Below are 22694 nucleotides of genomic sequence, written 5' to 3'. Positions count from 1 at the left end.
TTTCTCGGGTATGTAAGCACATCCTCTTCTGAACACACTTATTGATTCAGACAGATAACAAATTCCGTTTGAGTAGCTGACAGAGAAGCATAATGCCGCTGGAGCCTCTTCTCCGACGTTATGATCCTTTTCAGCCGAGAATTAAGAGAAAGAGAGAGCAGCTGCCGAAGGAGGGAATGCCCGGGAAAAGGTCAGCGATGGTCACAATCCAATCAATGCAGCTTCAATTCCACTGTTCACACCAGCAAGTGTCCTCATCCTTTCCTCCATTGTGCTCAAATAAAAACTCTGTATGCCTCAGCCAAACTTCTCCTTACTCTCTCCATCGGTCTCTTATTATTTCAATTTTCTTTGTATATATCTCTACCTGTCCTGTTGTAGAAAATAATGCTAATGAGGCGATGACTTCATCACGGACACCGCAATGGTCGTACGGTGCGACGCAGGAGACAATCTTATCTGTCTCCTGTCGGCGGACAAAAAAGGAGGACGCTGTAACCACTTCATTGGTCAACATTTATAATTGAGGCTATTCTGGAACCCGTGTTCCAGTTTTAGGTGCTTCGTCAGGATTTGTCCCTGGCTCTGGGTAACTGTGTATTTCATGATACTCTGAGGTGTATTCTGGGTAAAAAAAAAAGAAAAAAGAATGTCTCCTCTCACTTCCAGCAGACTGTCATCCCGTTAGCAAAGGCACCCCCCTTGTCATTTCTGCGAAGCTGGGAGAAGGAGCTCAATGCAAGGGGGGCATTTTTCTCGGCGGTGATGGGCGTTTGGAAAGGCATCAGTGAGATATAAATGCGCATGGCCGAGCAGGAGCCGCGGTGAGGCGCTGTGATTACCAATCATTGAGCGTGCAGCGTGGGCGACTGTGGGAGGGGCAGCGCTAACTCGGGGCTGGGAATGAGCTCGTTCTCTGCACCGCTTCAAGAGCTCGGAGCCGGCACTGTTAGAACACCTGTTTGTACATCATTATCCCCCATATGATGTAATTATCTCAGCATATACTATTTTTGTCACACTTACTTGGAGAAATCAAGGCCAATTCATATACACGATTACATTTTGCACACTATGGCTGATAAGTATATAAATAGAAAAAAATATGTTAAATAAATAATGAGCATAATTAAAACACAGTGCCCCATTAATTGTTGGATGTGTCAGCTGGAAGCAAGCCGTATAAATACTACTTATCTCCCATCCATCTTTACCCTTTTTATTTATTCCTTCCCCTTCTCCTCCCTCACAGCCTTCCTTCCGTTCTCCGCCCCTTCCTCTCTTCCTTCTTCCCTCCATCCTCCCACCCTCCCTTTCTCTGTTCCTCCCCCCTTTCCCATCTCCCTCCCTTTCTTTCTTCCTTCTCCCCTCCCTCGCTCCCTTCCCCTGTCCCTCCCCCTGCCCTTCTCCCTCCCTCCCTTTCTTCCCTCCCTCCCTTCCCATCTCCCTCTGCTTCCTCCCTTCCTCCGCCTCTCCACCTCTCACCCTCCCTCCCCCTCCTCAGCGCGGCGTGCCCAGGAGCCCTCCCTCTTTAAAGGGAGAGGAGGGGCCGAGGGTGGGTGATCAAACACCAGGCTAAGAGGCCGGCTGCGCGCCACCGTCCCTGCTTAGGCTGCACGGCGACTTTATTAACACGTGAAATATGACATGTATAAACACAGAGCGATGTCATCTGTACCGCTCTCTCTTCTCTCCCCCTCTCTCCGCACTCCCTCTATCAATCTCTATCACTCTCCCTCTCTGTCTTTCTCTCTCTCTCTCCCTCTCTCTCCCCCTCTCTCTCTCTCTCCCCCTCTCTCTCTCTCTCTCCCCCTCTCCTCTTCTCTCTCTCTCTCTCTCTCTCTCTCTCTCTCTCTCTCTCTCTCTCTCTCTCTCAATACTATGGAGTGCAGTAAAAAGGGCTTTAGTCTGAGTCACCAAGGTAATAACCAGATGCCGAGATGAGCAGATGGATAGGTGGGTAGAGAAAGATGGAGGGAGAGAGGGGGGGGGGGGGGGGGGGGGGAAGGAGAGCAAGAGGGAGAGGGGGAGAGAGAGAAAGAGAGAGACAGAGAGAGAGACAGAGAGAGAGAGAGAGAGACAGAGAGACAGAGAGAGAGAGAGAGAGAGAGAGAGAGAGAGAGAGAGAGAGAGAGAGAGAGAGAGAGACAGAGAGACAGAGAGACAGAGAGACAGAGAGACAGAGAGACAGAGCGAGAGAGAGAGAGAGAAAGAGAGAGAGGGTGTTATAAGCAACGGGGGATGAGAGGAGGTTGTGAGAGTGAGGGCTAACCGAAGGGAGGAGCAGACTCAGGGCGTGCTGTGCTCGGGCCTTTAGGTCAGTGTTAAATGTCAAGTAAGAGAAACAAGTGTGTGTACCTTTTGGCCTTTTTCTTGTGGTGGATGTGTGTGTGTGTGTGTGTGTGTGTGTGTGTGTGTGTGTGTGTGTGTGTGTGTGTGTGTGTGTGTGTGTGTGTGTGTGTGTGTGTGTGTGTGTGTGTGTGGGGGAGGGAGGGGGATGTGTTTCTGTGTCTTTATGAGTGTGTGTGCAACCGTATAGCTGTGTTTTTTGTGCATTTGTGTGCGTTTGTGTGGGTGCATCCTTTGTCTATGCATTTGTACGTTTGCGTGGATGCTTTCTGTCCATCTACACAAGCACACCTGTGTGTGTGTGTGTGTGTGTGTGATTTTGCATGTGTGTGTTTGTGCGTGTGATTTTGCATTGTGTGTTTGTGTCGTGTGTTTGCATTGTGTGTGTGTGTGTGTGTGTGTGTGTGTGTGTGTGTGTGTGTGTGTGTGTGTGTGTGTGTGTGTGTGTGTGTGTGTGTGTGTGTGTGTGTGTGTGTGCTGCGCGCGCGTGTGCGCGCGCTCCTGCGTGCGTTCCTACCTCCTCTCCTGTTGAGCTTAGCGTAGCCAGGCGCGTATCCGTTGGTGAAGACGGACGAGCTGGTGAAGGCAGTGTGGGGGAGTGGGGACGCAAGAGCCTCATCACACTTCTCTGCCGGGAGAGCGAGAGAGAGAGCGAGAGAGAGAGAGAGAGAGAGAGAGAGAGTGAGAGAGGGAGAGGTAGGGAGGGGAAGAGGGAGAAAGAGAGAGAGAGAGAAAACAAGATAACCGTCAATAATAATTACTTTTCATCGTAATTTAAAGATGAATCACTCAAAAATTCATGGTTACTTTGACGTTTATTTTCTCCGTGAATGGATTCATTTAAAGTATTCCCCTACTTGTCTTGCCAGATAATACACAAGGTATCAAAGCAAGGTGTATTCAAGCCCCAATATGTGAGATTGGTAAACCTTGGAATGCCGTGACCTCGTTGGGAATTAACAAGTGGAAAAATTAAAAAGAAGACGACGATGGTTGTGCTGCTGTTATTTCCGTCTGTCCGGCTTCATGAGCAACGGATCCAAGGAGCTGAGGCGCGGGGGGGAGGGGGGGGGGGGGGAATGAGGGGGTGGGAGGGGGGAGGGGTGTGGCACTACTGGTTGCCATGACCCCCGCGTCACCATCGGGCTATCTCCCGTGGGAAGCCATGCATGCCACGGGCTGGGGCTCGGCGTTGTGAGACGCTGGGGCGGGACACGCGCTGATGCGAGGACAACCCAAAAATAGCCTTCGCTAGCAGAACCAGTCTCTTATTCTCTCTTTTGACCGTACACACACAAACAAAGAAACGTGTAATACCATACTGACTCGCGCGCACACACATGCAGAAGTACACACACACACACACACACACACAAACGTACGCATACAGCAGAAACACACTCATGCACAAGTCTATCCCGTAAGAAGCAAACGTTAGTTACTTACAACACACACACAGAAGCACAAACACATACACACAGAAACACGCCTCTTCCACCACACAGAGGCATGGTGAAGGGTCTGTCAGGGAGCGATTGACTGCCTCTTATCGCTGGTCATGCCCCGCAAAGCAGGTCAGTGTGTGTGTGTGTGTGTGTGTGTGTGTGTGTGTGTGTGTGTGTGTGTGTGTGTGTGTGTGTGTGTGTGTGTGTGTGTGTGTGTGTGTGTGTGTGAGTGATTTAGTGAGTGCTCCCAGGTACATGTAGCAGAGTCCAGAGGTGTTTCCTCACCATTGTGGGAGTGTGTGTGCGTGTGCGCGGGCTTTTGTGAGTTCTAGCTTGTGTGTTTTAGTGGGTACGTCGTAGTGGGTGCTTTTTGTGTTCTATCTAGTGCACGTGTTCTAGTGTGCGTGTACTCCTCCCCATACAGTGGTTTGAAGTCGACTTGGTCCGTGTTGACCTTTCGGGGCGCGGACTCCTTCGACGTATTACTGAGGGGGGCGGGGGGGCTGAGATGAGGCAGTGGAGGGCAAGAGGAACACCATCAGAGAGCCATTGGCGTGCATGGGAATGCGCTGAGTGTTGTTTCTGCCCATATGCAGGTGAAATGGATTGCCTCCTGGCGCAGAACCCCAGCCCATATTTTCCCTTCACCGGCTGATTTGACAAGGGACAAGCGCTCATACAAGTGCACACAGAGCACATGCACACTGACACACCTACACACACACACACACACACACACAAATGTGTGCACACCCATTTTCTGTTCGGTCTCGTTAGGTTCTTGGCACAGAGTAAGCCTCCCAGCTTTTGAACGTAGGCAGGCAGGAAGGCATGCACACGCACACATACACTCACAGTCCACTGGAAACACACAGCAACAAAGAGCTAATGGAATATGGGTTTGCAAGTCGGTGGAGGTGATGACTAGTGAAAGGGAGGCAGAACAGAAGCTGATAGGATGGCAGAGAAGTACAATCTCGATTCCCCCTGTTTCTGGGTGATGTTGCTCATCGCGTAGGGGCCCTCCAGTATTGCAGATCAAGGAGACACTGGTGTACGAATAACAGAATTCTTTTTTTGGGCAATTGTTCTACAAAATCTAAACTAATATGTGCCACATTTTTGGTGCAGAGAATCCTTTATTTTTCCGAAATAATGTTTTTGAATAATTTGGTGAATTAATTTCAAATGAAGTTATGAAGTTATATCAGGAAAAGGTACTTCTTGCATTAAACTACATTACCAGTATATACAATGGCTCTGTAATAATAGCAATGGTAATTATTATACATGTTTCCGACACTAAAGTTGCCAAATGCAGAGAAAATTGCTTGGCTCCATGATTCCCTTTGGGCAGAGGTTGTTCTGTTGATGTTATACAGAGCTCTATATCAGATGACATTGGTGTTCTAAACACCAATGATGAATACATATTATAAAAAAAACACCAGGGTAAATAAATGGCAGACGCATATTTCCATATTTTGTCTGTGCAAATCCTGACCTCTCACGCTCTGGCTGGTCAATGTAGCTGCAGCCAACATTAATCTAGCCAAGCGGAAAACATTAGCAAAGCAACAGCAAATGTGACTTATCTCAAGGGTTGGCGGAGGTAAACTGAGGAATGTCTTGCAATTCCAATGTCCCGGACTGACCTTGTTAACAGCTAAACATGTCGTTCCACCCTCATCAGTCCACATTGTGGTGTGTAAACTGACTGAAGAGCCAGCTGGCCTACATTCCTAATGATGTGTGCGAGTGTGTGTGTGTGGTGTGTGTGCTGGTGTGTGTGTGTGTGTGTGTGTGTGTGTGTGTGTGTGTGTGTGTGTGTGTGTGTGTTAGGTGTGTGTGTGGGGGGGGGGGGGGGGAGGCTGGGGGGTATCTGTGGGAGTGTGTGGGTGTGTTTTGCATCCCTTGAGGTCCTCCTCCGTTACTAGTTCAATATTTAACGAACATCTCAGAATGCATCTTTTCCATTAATAATGCATTCATATATTACACAATGACGGCTCCCGCCTATTGCTTTAACACCTACCCTTATGATAACCACGGAAGTACAGTCATGGCACAAAACCATGAATACTTAACTCCTACACAGAAGCATGCATGCACGCACACACACACACACACACACACACAGTGGATTTAACACCATTTAATGGGAATGAAGAAAGTGTGGACGAATGGTGAGTGCATATGTGATATAACTGAGTTACGAAGGAAAAGAGAGAGAGAGAGAGGAGAGAGGAGAGACGAGAGATGAGAGAGAGAGAGAGAGAGAGAGAGAGAGAGAGAGAGAGAGAGAGAGGTGGGAGACAGAAGTGGGAGACAGAGAGAGACAGAGAGAGAGATTAGAAGATTAGATACAGGCTGATATTTGCCCACGTCTCAAGTGCATCGTGGAGATGTGTGTACTCTGGTGCTTAAGGAGAAAGCAAATGACTGCAACATCCAAGTGCAAATGTCAGAGCGCTCCCCGGAGGGAGATACCGAGGTGCCACGCTTTGCATTATGACACGGCACAAGACAGACCAAAAATACACAACAATGGCAAAGACGGCTGGAGGTGGGAAGGGAGAGACGATGGGGGCCAGGGGACAGACACCGGGAAAACAAGATGGAGAGCGATAGCAGAGAGGAGACAGGCAGGGTCTACAAAGCCAAGGAGGAGAAGAGAAGGGGAGGGAACACACATCACAACCCCCCCCCCCCAATTGTACTGAAGCCCCCCCCTTCCCCCCCACAGCATTCCAAGGGACACTTCCAGTGAGATTGATAACCGGGATGAGCCACAAATAACGACCTGGACAAGCATCACCTGGGCCCCCGCAGGTTCTGGCCCCGCTTCACATAAGGGGTCCACAAGTCCAGAGGTAAACATAAAGTCAACAGCTCAAGGAGAGAGGCAGCCACAAGATATCTAACAAGGCCAGGGAGACTCTCAACTTGTTCGCTTTGTCAGCTGGCATCTCGGGCTGCGGCTCCGCGGAAACAAGACTGCAGTATGAAGACCTTGGCATTGGACTTTGGCCGAGTCCGGAGTCATTGAATTATGGGAGCAAATGTCGCTTTTGGCGCATCTTGTCTGGTAACGATGGTGGCTTAACAGACCAGAGGGGACGACTCAGGCCTCTGTCTCGGCTTGAGACTCTTGAGAAAACTGCGTTCAGGGCGATGTCAGGGAGGGCGTTCTCAATGACTCAGTTAATGGGTCCGAGTGTATAACGGTGTCCAGAGTCGTAAACATTTAAAGCAGTAGGGATACATTTTATGGGGGACCTTCGTTGACATTGAACCTCTAAGCATTGCCAACGGTAATTACAAAGTGCTGTTATTCCAGACGACACAAGGATTACTTCTTTAACTTTTTCTTTCTCTACTAATGTTCATGAGGCATTTCCTACAGCTGGCAAACATGTATTGCATAGTTGAGCCCATTTACACTTTATGACTACAATTATCAACGTTTTATCTCCATCCCCCTACGCCTATGTGGCCAGTGTACTCGGTGTCTGAGCGGATGCCAGTCAGATGGCCGTAATGGAGTTTGTGATAAAAGCTACAGACTACAGGTGTGTTTTGCACCTGGTTTCATTCAACATCTCCCCGGGAGGACCGGGTTTTCGAGGATGGATCTACGAGGACGCCGAAAAACCAGATGCTCCCGCAACAAAAAAATACAGCTTCAATAAACATTAACGGTTCCCTCTCCCTGTTAAAATCCAAAACCCTAAAAAACGCAAGGTTGATATGAACACAGGGGTTTAACTTTGACTTGATCCAGAAGAATAGAGGTGCGATAATGACAATGATGTGCTCCGGGAGCACGACCGGAGCGCGCACTGTTGTGCCATTTTACATAGCTCTTTGGGCGTCTGGAAAGAGCAGACATTACGCGACCGCTGTGCAAAAGTGTCGCGCAAATTGAGAGGCATGTTGAACGAGAGAGACGAGTGAATAACCAGCCATTGAAACCCCAGGGTACCCAGCCTGTGCCATTTCCCTCCACTTCCACTCTAATACCCCGGTGACAAATCAAAAAGCCACCCCCATTTAACTTTCCATGAAGCACCCGGGGCCAGGGGAGGGGGGTTGTATCCAGGGACAGTGGGTTTATCTATTATTTATCCGCTGTAATTAAAGGCCTGCTTGGGATGAGTGATTTGCCGTGTCGCGAGGTAATCCACGGGGTGCAGGGAGGCTGGCTCATCAGGCTGGCCCTGCAGTGTGAGGCAGTCGTGGGGGTGGTGGTGGTGGTGGTGGTGGGGGGTGGGTGGGGGGGGTTGAAAGATGATAAGGAGCTGGAGGTGGAGGCGGTGGAGGGGGGTGCTTTTTCGACGGAGCGGGTTCTGGATAATGCGGTGAACTCCCCTGAGGAAGACACTCCGTCTTCAGCACCGTCACTTTTGGGGTAACTTTTGGTCGCTGCTGCTCGTGCACTCGATAAGCAGATAAACGGAGGTGTGTGATCGTGTGGGCTTGTGCAGGGCCAAAAGAGAGCAAGTCGCACGGCAGTACGGAGTGGCGCAGCATGGGAGTGAAGTGGTGGTAAGCCCTTTGTGCAGATATGATGGAGGGCTGGGGGGGGGGGGGGGGGGGGGGGGGGGGGTAGGGGGTTGTGTGTGCACAGCTATGACCTTCAAGGCTGTAAAGTAAACTGCAGCCGTTCCAAGAAAACATCATAGCATGATCCATATCAAGATCTGGAGAAAACAAAGTGATAGTGATACACACACACACACACACACACACACACACACACACACAGCCCCCCCCCCCCCACACACACACACACACGCACAAAGATCTCATAGCATTTTTCCGAGGCACGACGTCGGAGGGGAACCTCCGGGAGAGGGAGACGCGAGGAGTCAGAGTTCAATTGTATTTTGACCGACAGATGAAGGGAGGCAGACGTGTGGGTCACAGAATAGGAGTGATTATTGAATCGAGCAATTCCACCTCCATTTTATAATCCATCCCATTTTCTGACACGCACGAATCTCAGGAAACAATGAAGGCTCGACAATGGAAGGATTTTGAATTTGTTCATTTGTGTGTTTTGTGTGCGTGCGTGCCACGTCGCTATTGCATATGCGACTGCAATGCCCTGTGCGCGGCCCGTTGCATGATCGACAGGCAAATACACACGCGCATTCACACACGCACAACTCTGCTGCACTGCTTGCTGGTATGTGTTAAGAATGGTTTCTTTGCCAGATGCTAATTGGTGGATGGGCGCACTGGTGGATGGGCGAGCTTGACACTCGCCCCTCAGAAAACAGCTGTGCATGTCAGAGAAATAGAGCGGGAAAGACAGAGAGAGAGAGAGAGAGAGAGAGAGAGAGAGAGAGAGAGAGAGAGAGAGAGAGAGAGAGAGAGAGAGAGAGAGAGAGACAGAGAGAGAGACAGATAGAGAGAGAGAGAGAGAGAGAGAGAGAGAGAAGGGGGGACAGAGAAAGAGAGAGAGTAACAGCAGGAGAAAGACAGGGAGAAGGAAATCTGTGTGAACTACAGCAGTCTTTCCTCGTCCAATTTTCCATCATCTTTCACCCATCCATTTCCGCCCCCACCTCCTCCCCATTCCCTCGGTGGCGCCTTGCCTGGCTGGACGGCTCTCGATGCCAACACCAATCCGTTTGGCCCGCCTGATTCATTGAGCTCTCACCTAGGACTGATCTTTTTCAGGACCCCGTTGAGCAGAACCCACTGCCTTTGACTGATATCACTGGCATGACGGTGGGTGTGTGTTTGTGTGTGTGTGTGTGTATGTTTGTGTGTGTGTGTTTGTTTCAATATGAGTGTGATGGTGTTTCATTATGTGTATGTGTGTTTACATTGTGTGTGGGTGTTTCATTATGTGTGCGTATTGTGTTTGTGTGTCCAGTGTGTTTTTTGTGTGGTAAAAAACGGCTACATTATAACCTTCATAACCTACTCAGCCGACACAGCTGACTCCCACCCATCTCCGTTCTCCTTGACCACCCTCTTCAAACGGCCGGGAGGAGGACCTGGTAGTCCGACCTGAGTGAGGGAAATCCGAGGAATAATACAGCTTTTTGACCCGGAAAGACCTGGAAAGATTAGCTGAATACTGTGGATTAGGTATGTGGTGCGGTGCGCGCGCGCGTGTGTGTGTGTGTATGCATCTTTGTCTGTGTGTGTGTGGGTGTGTATGTGTGTGTGTATCTTTGTATGTGTGTCTGTGTGTCTGTGTCTGTGTGTGTGTGTGTGTATGTGGTTGTGTATCAGTGCAAGTCGGTTTTTTCTTCCGTCTAAATATTTGGCCTCCGATGAGCCCAATAGACTCCCCGCTGGGATCGTAAGTGCTGTGCATAATGGCCCCCTGCGGTGACTTGCACTTACACACGTCTGTATGAATCTATGATGGCAACTTCATAAATTCAGCTCATTACAGTGTTGTTGTTTTTTTTGCAACCGTCAAATTAAATATCCACATATCTTAGCGAACAGATGGAATGAATTACAGCTGTATTATTCCGTTTTTTATTTTTTTGCCATATTTTTTTAATGTTTATTTTTAAAGTGAGGTCTATTACGGGCACGTAGTGTGGCACACAGCTCCTAATTACAAACATGTTACTTGTGATAATAAAGTGTACAATACATCTTATTATTTTTCAATTTTTTCCTTGTGAGAGTCAGACTGTTGGGTTTCCATAAGGGCTTTATACATTTGTCCACTGTTTATATAGTTTATACGTCGTCTTTTTGAAAAGATTCACGTAGACCCTTTGAAATATCTATTTTAAATGGTGAAGGCCAAATCAACCTTTATAAATCCTAACAAATATTTTCTTTCACGTGTGTCATTGTGCTGTATAACTCTGTACCAGCAGCAACACCATTTTTTTATTCTCTGTTTTTATCGATAATTCAACCTTGCCTTTAGCGCTGGCTGACCGCCGCCACAGGGTCAACGTTCTTGGTACTTTCAACCAATGTACGCACTGCATATGAATTCCAAATAATGTCGCCAAAGCAGAAGCGATGCTGTTGAATCATGGTCAATGGAGGAACAATGGATGGAACTCTAGACGCTGCGGTTGAAGTGTACTGCCCGTCATCTAGTGGTAAGAAAATGATAAAGCGTTTATAAGGGATTGGGCCGATATGCTACCACTATGGAAACAGCGATAAGCCATGATTTTGGTTTTACCAAACCCACCGTGAGGTGTAGGTATGCTCCAAAATTCTCTTGTTGGCTAGCTATTGACATGAACTCTATTCCAAAAAAAGTGTTTCGCAGCACCCATAGCTAGATCTTTCTTGTGTCCAACACAAGTGAACGCATAAGAACAGCCCTGGCTGGCAAGCTTTCTCCAACAGTGCCCACAAACAAACAAATCCACTAGTTTAGATTCTGTGTTAGCACGCCACAGGGCATGCCCACAGATGTGGACACCGAGAGGCGCAAATCTAGGATTTTGAGCGAAGATAGTGGCTGTGTGTTGTGCTACCAACTGAACGCTGTATCCAGAATTCAGCACTTCCCTTATTACACAAAGACTGACACAGACACTGACGTGTTTAATGAAACGACAGCGTTTGGACCCGATCCACCGGACTTGTGTGAACTCGAGTCCTCTGCAGGGGCAATTGAAATCAGAACGGCGTAGTGGGAGCGATTCAGGAGGCATACAGACGTGACATACATCGATCCGCCGGGACAGTCAAGAAAATAAAGGTTTATCTATAATATTGAAATGTTGCTCTGTACTAAGAATGCAGATTTATAACGCTGCCTAAAACACAGCCACCTCCATAGCTCAGAATTCTAATGTGTTTCCACTCAGTCTCCGAGTTTTGTGCAGTGGCGTATAATAAACACAGAATCGAAACTTGGGGATTTGTTCTTTGGCACTAATGGAGCAAAGTACCTAGCCAGGGCAGTTTGGTTGCACTTATGGACAAAACATAGATACCACTATGGGAGCTGTTAAACAATTTAATAGCATGGAATAGAATGTCCATGGCTCGTCAACTGACCGATTCGGAACGCATGTAAAACCATGACTGGGGTTGAGTTGATCAAAACATAGAAACAGACAATGTTAACCACTTTACCTTGGGTCTTAACAAACAAGCCAAATCCTTTAAGTTATTTTAAATGTGTGTTTTATGTTTGTTTTTAAACCTTAAAGGCAGTGGGTTTGAGTGTGTTACCATGCCTTCCTGACCCAGGTATAGCTAGGTATAAAAGGTGCGAACCCTATTCACTCTCAAACCCAGAGAATGAAGTGGAGAGTTAATCTATACCTGTATATACCCTTGATGACCCTAATGGATTTCAATTTGGCATTGTCTTGGGGGCAAATCTCTGTATGCGGTACACAGCTCTTCCTAAAGCATGTTAATAAGCTTGAACAAGTTTAAGGACATGGGTAGCGTCAATTGATCTATTTTTTCTTATTTCCGAATGAAACAATAAAAAGCTGAAAGTTTGTTTTCATGCTCACACAAATTGCCTGTCCATCGACCAACAGATGTTTTTCTTGTTGGGGAAAAATAAACAAATCATTTTCTATGATCTAATTTTCTATTTTCTATTTTTTTCTATGATATAATTCTCAAGATAAATCCCTACATTTGGATTTGGGATAACATTCTGCAGATGCGCATACGGTATGGGATTTAGACATTACTTTTCAAACTGTTTGTTAACACAAAATTGCTGAATTCTTGAAATAAACATAAACATCTCTTACACACACACACACACACACACACACACACACACACACACACACACACACACACACACACACACACACACACACACACACACACTGCATTGTACATCATGGGATGCCATGTGTGAAATTGTCTCTCGTTTACAATGAACTGGTATATCAAATCATACAATTTAAATATATCCATTTATCACTCTTTTCTACTTCTCTTTCTTTCAGTGTGTGCGTATGTGCTTGTGAATGTGACGGAATTTGTGTATTTATTTGACCCTTGTGTGTGAGCAAACGACTATGTCTATGTGAGGTATTTGTGCTTGTGTGCATATGTTTTTTTTGGGCCTGCTTGATTGCATACGAGTTTGTATGTATGCATATTTGCCCTACTTGCCATACTACGGTATTGGAAAACAACCAAGATCCAATTTAGTCAATTGTACAGGGAAGATAGTGGCCATATAAACCCTTAAAAACCAAGCAAAAAAAACGGTGCCATTCTGTCTTCCCCCTTCTGCAAATGTCAGCAACATTAAAACAATGTGCTGATAAACTGCCAAGCCGTATCAACAAGACTCAGCGGTGTCCGATTCCCCCTACTTTAGAGCACTCCTTTAGATCCACTGTGTGCTTCCAACATGATTAGCAACCCAAAATGTTGCTGCCTTTTTCCTCTCCACTGATACTTCCGGCCCCTTTGTCGCAGTAGGCTCTGCCCCCGCTGAGATCCAATATGGCAGTGGCAGTGAAAGACTGGTAGTAGAAGGAAACAGGGGAAGAGGGAGGGGGAAATATAAAGGGAGGAGAAGAGTGTGCATTGATATCACAGTGCATGCCTTCAGGCTCAACGCTCAATGCATGCACCCGCACCCACAGGCAGAAGCACAATGATGCGCACACACCCACATAGATTGCACACACTTGCACAAAAACATACATAGACGCACATGTTTGCATCGCGCACACACACACACACACACACACACACACAAATACATGGATGTACACACACACACGCACACACAAGCAAATGTATGAATGCATACACGTGCACAGACACATTTACGCACAGACACCAACAGGCACGCACACATACACACACCGTACATAATACAAACATGCATAGGCACACGCATATTTGCCTTGATCGTTTCTTGGCTTTGACTCTCGCTCTTTCCCCCCCAGTGCTTAGCTGGTTCTCTCTCCCTTGTTACCGCCAAGGGTAGGACTTTGCATGGCTGGCAGGGCGAGGGTGTTAGAGGCAGTCATTAGCGATTCATGGAGAGCCCACTGGCACTGAGAAGGGCCTGTGTACATGTATTATCTCACACTTAGGCCCAGAGAGAGAGAGAGAGAGAGAGAGAGAGAGAGAGAGAGAGAGAGAGAGAGAGAGAGAGAGAGAGAGAGAGAGAGAGACAGAGAGAGAGAGAGAGAGAGAGAGAGAGAGAGAGAGAGAGAGAGAGAGAGAGGAGAGAGAGAGAGAGAGAGAGAGAGAGAGAGAGAGAGAGAGAGAGAGAGAGAGAGAGAGGCTAGAGAGAGAGAGAGAGAGAGAGAGAGAGAGAGAGAGAGAGAGAGAGAGAGAGAGAGAGAGAGAGAGAGAGAGAGAGAGAGAGGAGGACTTGCTGGACTGAAGTCTGTTCCTGTAATCCTGTGATCGATAAGTGCTGCCCACCTCAGACACTTCCAGGCACTACGAAGTGGCCAGTGCCGGCCTGGGCTGGGGATGGGGATGGGGGGGGCGAGTGTGTGGTACGAGGGATGGGGGCGTAGGTTAAGAAGGATAGCAAACATTGTGAGAGACGTCGGGCATCAAGAAGAAGATGAATGGGGAGGCAAGGGACACCCAACCCATACACCCACAGAAGGACTGATGGAGCGAGACAAGAAGGATGATACAGAAGATGAAGATTTTAAGGGAAGACGGGTGTTCAGGGGGGAGGGCAGCTAAAGACATGAGGTCTGCCGTAGTTCAATCCTCAGGTACTGAGGTTAAAATGTCATACCTTACATTTATAAGAGAGCTTCAGAGGAATGGTAAAGACTGATACAGTACTGACACTGTCACTTAAAAATGTGCCCAGGGAACACACACACGCACACATGCTTCTTCATACTTGCACTGTCTCAAAGCACATGCACACACAGACCCACACACACACATGAATGCATGCGCACAACTATTAGCTCCTGGAGGCAAGTCTAACAGTAATTAGAAGTGAACTCCATCAGCCCGGTGACCTTCAGCTCCAATAGCCACCAGGGGCTGAGAAATTAGGGTTTACTCTCCACAGTGCAGGGGCTCACACAGGTTAATAGGAAACTGGGGCTGTGTGCGTGTGCGTGTGTGTGTGTGTGTGTATTTGCGGCTTTGTGTGTGTGTGTGTGTGTGAGTGTGTATAGGCGGGAGTGTGCGTGTGAGTGTGTGAGTGTGAGCATGAATGTGTGAGCGACTGAGAAAGTGGGGGAGATAATGAATGCATGTGGATGTGCATATATGTGTACTGCATGAGAATGTGCGGCTGTGTACGTGTGTGTGTGTGTGTGTGTGTGTGTGTACAGGCGTGTGTGTGTTCGTCAGTCTTGGCAGACTTTGCAAACAAGAGACGTGCTAAACCCCAGCCAGGGTTGGGGTTGGCCGGCTGGGACTTAGCATTGTTCTCCCATTCGCTAACACCTGCCAGCGCTAGCGGGAATTAGCATCTCTCAAGGCCAGGGCGTCGTCGCAAAACATGGCTTACGGGAGCTCGCTTTGTTTGCACCAGGGCAATAAAGCGCTGAGTGTTGTTTGCTTATCGCGTCATAACTGATGTTTCTGGGCCGCTAGGATGCTAACAACGTCCTGGGCTTTCCAGTGGAGATTACTACCGTAACGTGCTAATGATGAGGATTAGGGAATGTGGCGAAATTTGTTCCTGGATCCTGCAGGTTGGGTGGGCATCACAGGCTGCCAACCTCACTCTCCAAGCAACCGGAGCTCGTCCCTTTAACTATTTATTTTGTTTTTGTCTCTTCTTCCTGTGCTATATCTGTTAAACTTTTCTCCTTGAGTTGTCTTCCAGTCCCCCTTGGACCCCATCAACTCCCTCCTCCTCCCACTTAATCTCCTCTCCATCACATTCCTTCACCATTCTTCATCTGTCTCTGTCCCCCTCTCTCTCGCACGCTTTCAGTCTCCCTGCTCTCCTCTGTTTCTTTCTTTCATTCTTACTTCCCTGCCTCTGTCCCTCAGCCCTCTCGCTCTCCCTCTCGTGCACACTCTCTTCTGCACATCCGTCACGCACACCAAACCACCATGCGCAATTATTTTCAGAAGGAAGGGCCGGGTGGCGACGATTGCCCCCGATGAGTGGAGCTCAGCTGTAAGGTGTAAAGGCTCTGTAGTGGAGAGAGAGTGGGAGGGAGAGTGGCAGTGTGTGTGTGTGCGTGCGTGCGTGCGTGCGTGCGTGTGTGTGTGGAGGGGTGAAGGAGGATTGCCGTTAATGAGGAGGCTGAGGAGTGACTAGGGGAGTGCATAGAATGTGCAGACTTTTGTGAAGCTGTTAAGGGAGAGTGTTACTAGAGAGAGAGAGCGAGAGAGAGAGAGAGAGAGAGAGAGAGAGAGGGAGAGAGAGAGAGAGAGAGAGCGAGAGAGAGAGAGAGAAGAGGAGAGGGTGAGAGACGAGGAGGAACGAAAAACAAGAAACAAGGATAAACAGAGAGGGAGGTAGAGAGAGTGAGGAAAATGAAAAAAAGTCCAGTGAGAGATAAAATAACACGATACTTGAGGCATTCAGAAAGAAACAACACTATGGATTTATTTACAGTTAAACAAACAGACAATATGATATCCAGAAAGTTTCATAGCTTTCCCCAGCCTACCTGTAACCATCCATGCGCAAAAAAGGCCTAACTCCTTCTATACACACTCCCTAATTATACCAGGGAGGATATTCACTTTGAGTCGCCTGCCACGGATAAAAGTTTCTTCCCTGAAGTTACTGATTTGCAAACATGCAAAGCAGTGCACAAAGGGGGCCCTTATTGCATCTTGTCAAAGCCGGCAATGAAAAAACTGGAAGAAAATCAAGGTCCAATCGTACCTTCAACAACACCTTCTTTGGGGAGAGCGAGGATTGTGGACCCCAGGGTTCAGGGGAAGATCAGTATTGGTTTGGGGCCCTTCACTCCCACATTTAAATAAACAGGAAGCTACACAATGAAGCTATACAACCGCGTCCATAGACAAAATATGTTAATCGTTCACAAAGGAAAAACACCCATGTTACTGTAGGAAAAAATAACAAAGGCTGTTCTCACAAACACACACACACGCACACACACTCCCAAATATACAGTCTCCTAAGATTGACGATGGGTGCAGCCATGCGGAACTGATCGGCACGGTTTCGAAAACAAATTATGTCTGTGGCCATGTCAGACGCCATCGAGGAACACACTAGGAGAGAGAGAGAGAGAGAGAGAGAGAGAGAGAGAGAGAGAGAGAGAGAGAGAGAGAGAGAGAGAGAGAGAGAGAGAGAGAGAGAGAGAGAGAGAGAGCCAAACACAGCTTAAATATTGATGTTACTTAAACATCAGCCTTGCATTGTTGTTGAACTTGCACTGCCACCTTCATTTATTAAACAACAGTGCTCTGCGCCAGCTTCCCTGGTAATTAAAGATGATTCATTCTCAAATACCACTCTGAGGTGGAACAAATGGAGACAATTTACTCTCTCTCCTCTCATTAGCTATACGCCTGGCAATCTACAAAACACACACCAGGAAATGGGGTTGGGGGAAAAAAATGTAGTTTAAGGCTTTGAAAAATATGGCGTCTAAATTATTTATTTTCTTCTTTTTCATTTAAGTCACAGTAGCTTTTCATGTTGAGAGGCGTAAACTTCTAAAGTCTGGCGGTTTTGTGCTTGCACTCAACTGAGGAAAATCCGAGGTTAATCCTTGAAGAAAAAATTAACTAAGGATTGTTTATGGCGTTATATTAGGGTCAGATTCCATTTACGTTTCTTCTTTTATACATACCCAACACCTTGCTTTAAGAGCAGACCCATTTTGTTGACATTGCTATTAACTATTTAAGCAGACGCTTTTATCCAAAGTGCTCTCTGATGAAGCAGAAAAACGTCCTAAGCCCAAAGGGACTTACAGTGACTACAGACTCAAGTCATTATGGAGCCGGTAGGTTTAAGGGCGCATTGCTCGAGGATGTCTACAGTTAGAATGCAGACACTGGGGCTCCGACCCAGACCCCTTTGACTGGGAATCAAACCCCCTTACATGACACTATCCTTCCCTCAAATGACATTATTCTGATTATTCAGATCAGTCCTACGGTATTCAAATTTGTCAATTGATGCATTCAAATGAAGGTTACTGAAAATATGCCAGGGCAATGGCTTTAAACACATGGTAAGCTTCATTCTGACAGGGAAAACAATGAATTGCTTGCATCTGGATGAAAGCACACAAAGTCACGTGCTTTGACCTGGCAGATCGATGACAATGCATTGATCATTAATGGGAACGTCCCCTCCAGCATTAATAACATGGATTGTATTTGAAGAAATATGGTCCTCACTGTTGTAATATGAGTGTTACAATGTCAATATCGCTGCAGGGGTTTTCCCCACTTTAGGACTGTCTGACACTCCTGTTCCTGTGATTGGTTACCTTAAGTCAGTAGTTCAATAATCCCCTGGCCGCCCCACCCCAACTCAAACACACATACAGTACGTTCAATCTCACAGCAACACACTCTCTTCCTCTCTTAATAGGGCGCGTCCACTGAGAAAGAAAGATCCATAGAGATAGTTCGGGATTTGAATAATGTGAACACATTTGAAAATAATTAATACCCCAGTGGGCTGTGCTCAACTATATGTATTTGATGGTGTGCTGCATGTGTGTGAACATAAAATATGTGCATGTTTATATGTGTGCGTGCATTTGCGCATATTTGCAAATTTGTGTGTGTACAGGCATGGATTTGTTTGTGCCTATCACAACAGATCTTGGTTCTCCGTCCTGTTGCAATAAACTCTTTTATTGCAAACAAAAAATCGTGTGTGCGCACAACTGTATTTGGGCGTGTGTGTGTGTGTGTATGTCTGTGTGTGTGATTGATAGAACTGCAGTGGTACTGCAGATGGGAGAGGAGCAGGAGAGAGAGAGAGAGAGAGAGAGAGAGATTGATCGAGAGAGAGAGATCGAGAGAGAGAGAGATTGATCGAGAGAGAGAGAGAGAGAGAGAGAGAGAGAGAGAGAGAGAGAGAGAGAGAGAGAGAGAGAGAGAGAGAGAGAGAGAGAGAGAGAGAGAGAGAGAGAGAGAGAGAGAGAGAGAGAGATTGATCGAGAGAGATTGATCGAGAGACTGAGAGACTAGATCAGATTACAGATGCGCAGATTGCTGAGCAGGTGAGTACACGAGGCATCAGAGGAGGGCTAGGAGAGATGGTGAACAAGGGACTGGCTAAGAGAGGAAGAAATTGACAGTTGAGAAGAAAGAGAAGGGCACTGAATGATGACAGGGTGGAAGGAAGCCAATCTGTTTAAGGGTGGCCATAGATCAAAACTAAACAGAAGAACAAGATGTGTCATGAAGAAATAGCACCAAAAACATTGATTTGCAATTGTTTCATTTCGGAGAGAAAACAAGGATATAAAAGGCTATCGAGCCTAACGTATCCAATCCCGAAGGATTTAATCCCTATCCTCCAAGTGTAATATACAATGGCTAGGGTGATCCCGGGTGTTTGCTGTGACTGACTCCCACATGAAAGCTTCTAGGTTTGAAAACCAATGTCTTTAATCGAATCCTACTTGGAGGCATGTATCTGAAATACACTTTGGCTAATAGTGCCTTCTAAATTACTAAATGGCGCCAATATCCACAGGCTACCTGTAACCTACCTGTCATTGAGCAGGATAACCTGATCCCCGCCTGCAAATTAATACCATGTTTCAGAAACTCAGAAACTCTTACTAAATTACAAAAACTGTTATCTCAAATCATTCCCACAGGTCAAGTTCCACACCTGCAAGCTTGTCACGTTATTCAAACAACTGTCTGCGAGAACTGTCAGTAGCACTGTGAGGCACTGGGAGCTACAAAGTATTCACCTCTGTGCTACATTCTGCTTCTGACCCGATTTCAAAAACCAAAAACATAACAATCCAAAAAAGAGACAGACGCGTAGAAGCCGAGGCTGAAACATCATTCAGACACCGCCGCCGCCATAGCGCTACCTATTTATTCAACAGCGTTTGCGAGGTGGCTGCTCTGGAAAGCTCCTGCTGATTAGTCTACGGCCACGCGGCCGTCACATTTTTACGCCGATTTCTATAGATTCACTACCTGCTGAGGCCCACCCCAACGAGCGCACAGAGGACTCTGCAGGGGGCTTTTGAGAAATAGAGAGAGAAAGAGAGAGAGAGAGAGAGCGAGCGTCGAAGAGTACGTTTCGCCCCTGCAGGAGGCTCTGGTAGGGAACTTGGCAACCGCTTGCATTCATCAATAGTGTTTGAAGCAGGCAGCACTGTATACGTCGTAAAAATTGGCTATTTATAATTGAGACATTCAAACTGCACCCCCTGATGTTTCCAGACTCCAGACTCACCGCCGTTTGACCTATCGTGAACCCTGCAGGATTAGGGTAATGAAGGAAACGGGGAACCCCGTACTTCCCCCGTCCCCCCTATTGGGATCAGGCATGGCCTGGAAGCTCATCAGCATGCGGCTTCCTCACATTTCCTCAGATGGCGTTTCATCCCGTATCCCCCCTAACCCAGCATGTGCCCCTGAAGTGCACACACAAACAGACAAGTGTAAAAAACGAATGGTGCTGCATAATATCCATTACTTACATCCGCGTGCATGGGGAAAGAGCGGCACAATATATTAGACATGAAGCCAAAGAAGAGAGAGAGAGAGCGAGATAGGGAGAGAGAGCGAGCAAGGGACAGAGAGAGAGAGAGATAGCGGGAGAGAGAAAGAGCACAAGAGAGAGAGAAAGCAGGAGAGAGAGAGAGGGAGCGCGAAAGCGAAAGATCACGAGAGAGAGAGCGGGAGGTAGAGAGAGAGATCAAGAGCGAGAGCGAGAGAGCGAGAGGAGTCCTACGCTTTCCTCCGCCGGCAAAGTGCAAACCCGTTCAGGTCAAATTGAAACTTTTTTCCCGGTTCTTTTTTCTCCCCCTTCGCTTGCTACGCCGTCCCTATGCAAATTTAATTTCCTAAATCGGCACATCTTTATCGGTTCCGCTGCATAACGATCAGCATCCTATTATAAATCCCTGCAGGTCCGCTGGTCATGAGGGGTAATGCCTGCCACCTTAGAATGCCATAACCATGAATGATTTCCCTGAATGTCTCTCATCGCGGCCCCGCCTCACGTGCACACCCTCATGTGCACGTGCGCTTTGTCGTGCATGTTCCGGTAGTGCGTTGTTGGGGGGTTGGTAGGAGCCAATGTGGGCCATGTGTGCGTGTGAGTGTCTGTGTGTGTGGGGGGGTGGGTGCGCGTGTATGTGTATGGGTATGTGGATCACATAGTTGTCATCACCATCTGTCAAGGGAAGATGGCTGCTAGGGGGGGAATCGAGTTTTAGGACCTCCATTCTTCCCGAGCTGAAATCGGAAGAGAACTTTAAAGAGGTGCACGTGGTTCTGCATGAGAATAAGAGAGAGAGAGAGAGAGAGAGAGAGACAGAGAGAGAGAGAGTGAGATAGAAGGTGTGAGAGAGAGAGAGAGAGAGAGAGAGAGAGAGAGAGAGAGACAGAGAGAGAGAGAGAGAGAGACAGAGACAGAGACAGAGACAGAGAGAGAGAGAGAGCCACAGAGAGAGAGAGAGTGAGATAGAAGGTGAGATAGAAGGAGCGAGAGAGAGAGACAAGCCATGCTGTGTGTGTGTGCCATCGACATTCACACACACACACAGCATGCATGATGCGCCATGGCTCCATTATCTGGAGTTTCCAGTCGTTCTTTTGGGCGATTACTACTCCCGGCGCTCCAGCACGGCGACACCTCCCCTCCCCAGATACGAGTGTAGCATCGGCCGACGGGGGATATTACCCACTCCTCATGAGGGGGAGAACAGCTGACCGTTTGACACCACCCATGCCCTCTCCTCTCGTCGACCGTCATAACCCACCCTTTCATAAAGTGCCGCAGTAAAACCAAACGCAAGGGCGCCGAACCTGATCAATTAATCAGAGGACCAGGATGAAAAAGGTAAAAGCATAAAAGTCAAGACTTTCTGGGTTGTGGGACTATAGCTCTTCTTTGTTTCTTACTTTGTCTCGTTTAAAATAAAAAAAATTAAAAAGGATCAATGAGATTGGAAGGGACACACGCAGAACATCCACTTCTTAAACTTCTTAATCGGCCCCGAACTTAACAGATAACATAGACCCCCGGTCTGCACTTTGCACAGTGTCCTCCAACCAGCCCGGAGCGCCTTCTTTTAATAAGGCGTCCAATTAGCCAGAGACACGCGACCACGGCACCCTGATAACCGGTACGAGATAACAGGAACAAGGAGATAAAGCGAAAAATAATAACCGTCGTCTTCTTTAAAGTCAGAACCTATGACTGATAAAGTCAAGAAAGACAGAAAGTTGAAAAAAGGAGTGGTTCAAATAAGGAAGCTGTAATTCTTTTTATCTTCTGAAGAGAGCAGGGTAGATAAGGGGCTATGTTGTTCCTTTTAATCTAAATGTGACTATGTCTTGGTCTTCCGAACACGGTTAGCAGAGGGCAATCTACCTACTATACTGAAATATTTATGAGATGGTGTAGTGTGCGCACATTCGGCACAGGCACGACTAAAAAAGGTTAAATATGAATATGAAATATGGTACAACATGGTATTTGTTGTTTTTTATGCATGTATTTATTTATATATTTTTGGGGTTTGTTTTTGTTTCATACTTCGAAAACATTCACTTGATCTATCCGCTCTATAGCTACAGATTTGATCGAAACTAACAGCCTGTTTTAAGAAAACAGATGGAGAATACTTGATTGTTTATTTAACTTTTACTTTGGACAAAAGATCTCAGATTTGTCTCTGCGAATGTCTCTGCTAACGGTTTAGTCATTGATTGATATAAACAACGTTCCCAACCAAAAAATCTTTCCTCAGAATCCATTATTGGAGTCTCTCGGTACAATAAAACTGAAAAGTCATTTGAACC

At 47.1% G+C, this 22694-nt stretch overlaps 1 protein-coding gene across 1 annotated transcript in view; it reads right to left on the bottom strand.

The window, feature by feature from the left end:
* cntnap2a (contactin associated protein 2a) overlaps window positions 1-22694 on the bottom strand; it is a 314072-nt gene that overhangs the window by 194026 nt on the left and 97352 nt on the right. The window contains exon 2 of the mRNA XM_030348959.1: window positions 2867-2977. Within this exon, the coding sequence (XP_030204819.1) occupies window positions 2867-2977 (111 nt within the window). The remainder of the gene's footprint in view (window positions 1-2866; window positions 2978-22694) is intronic.

This window comes from Gadus morhua, chromosome 23, assembly GCF_902167405.1.
Source record: "Gadus morhua chromosome 23, gadMor3.0, whole genome shotgun sequence".
Taxonomy (NCBI): domain Eukaryota; kingdom Metazoa; phylum Chordata; class Actinopteri; order Gadiformes; family Gadidae; genus Gadus; species Gadus morhua.
Note: the sequence above shows the minus strand (reverse complement) of the source record. Positions and strands in the feature narration are given on the sequence as shown.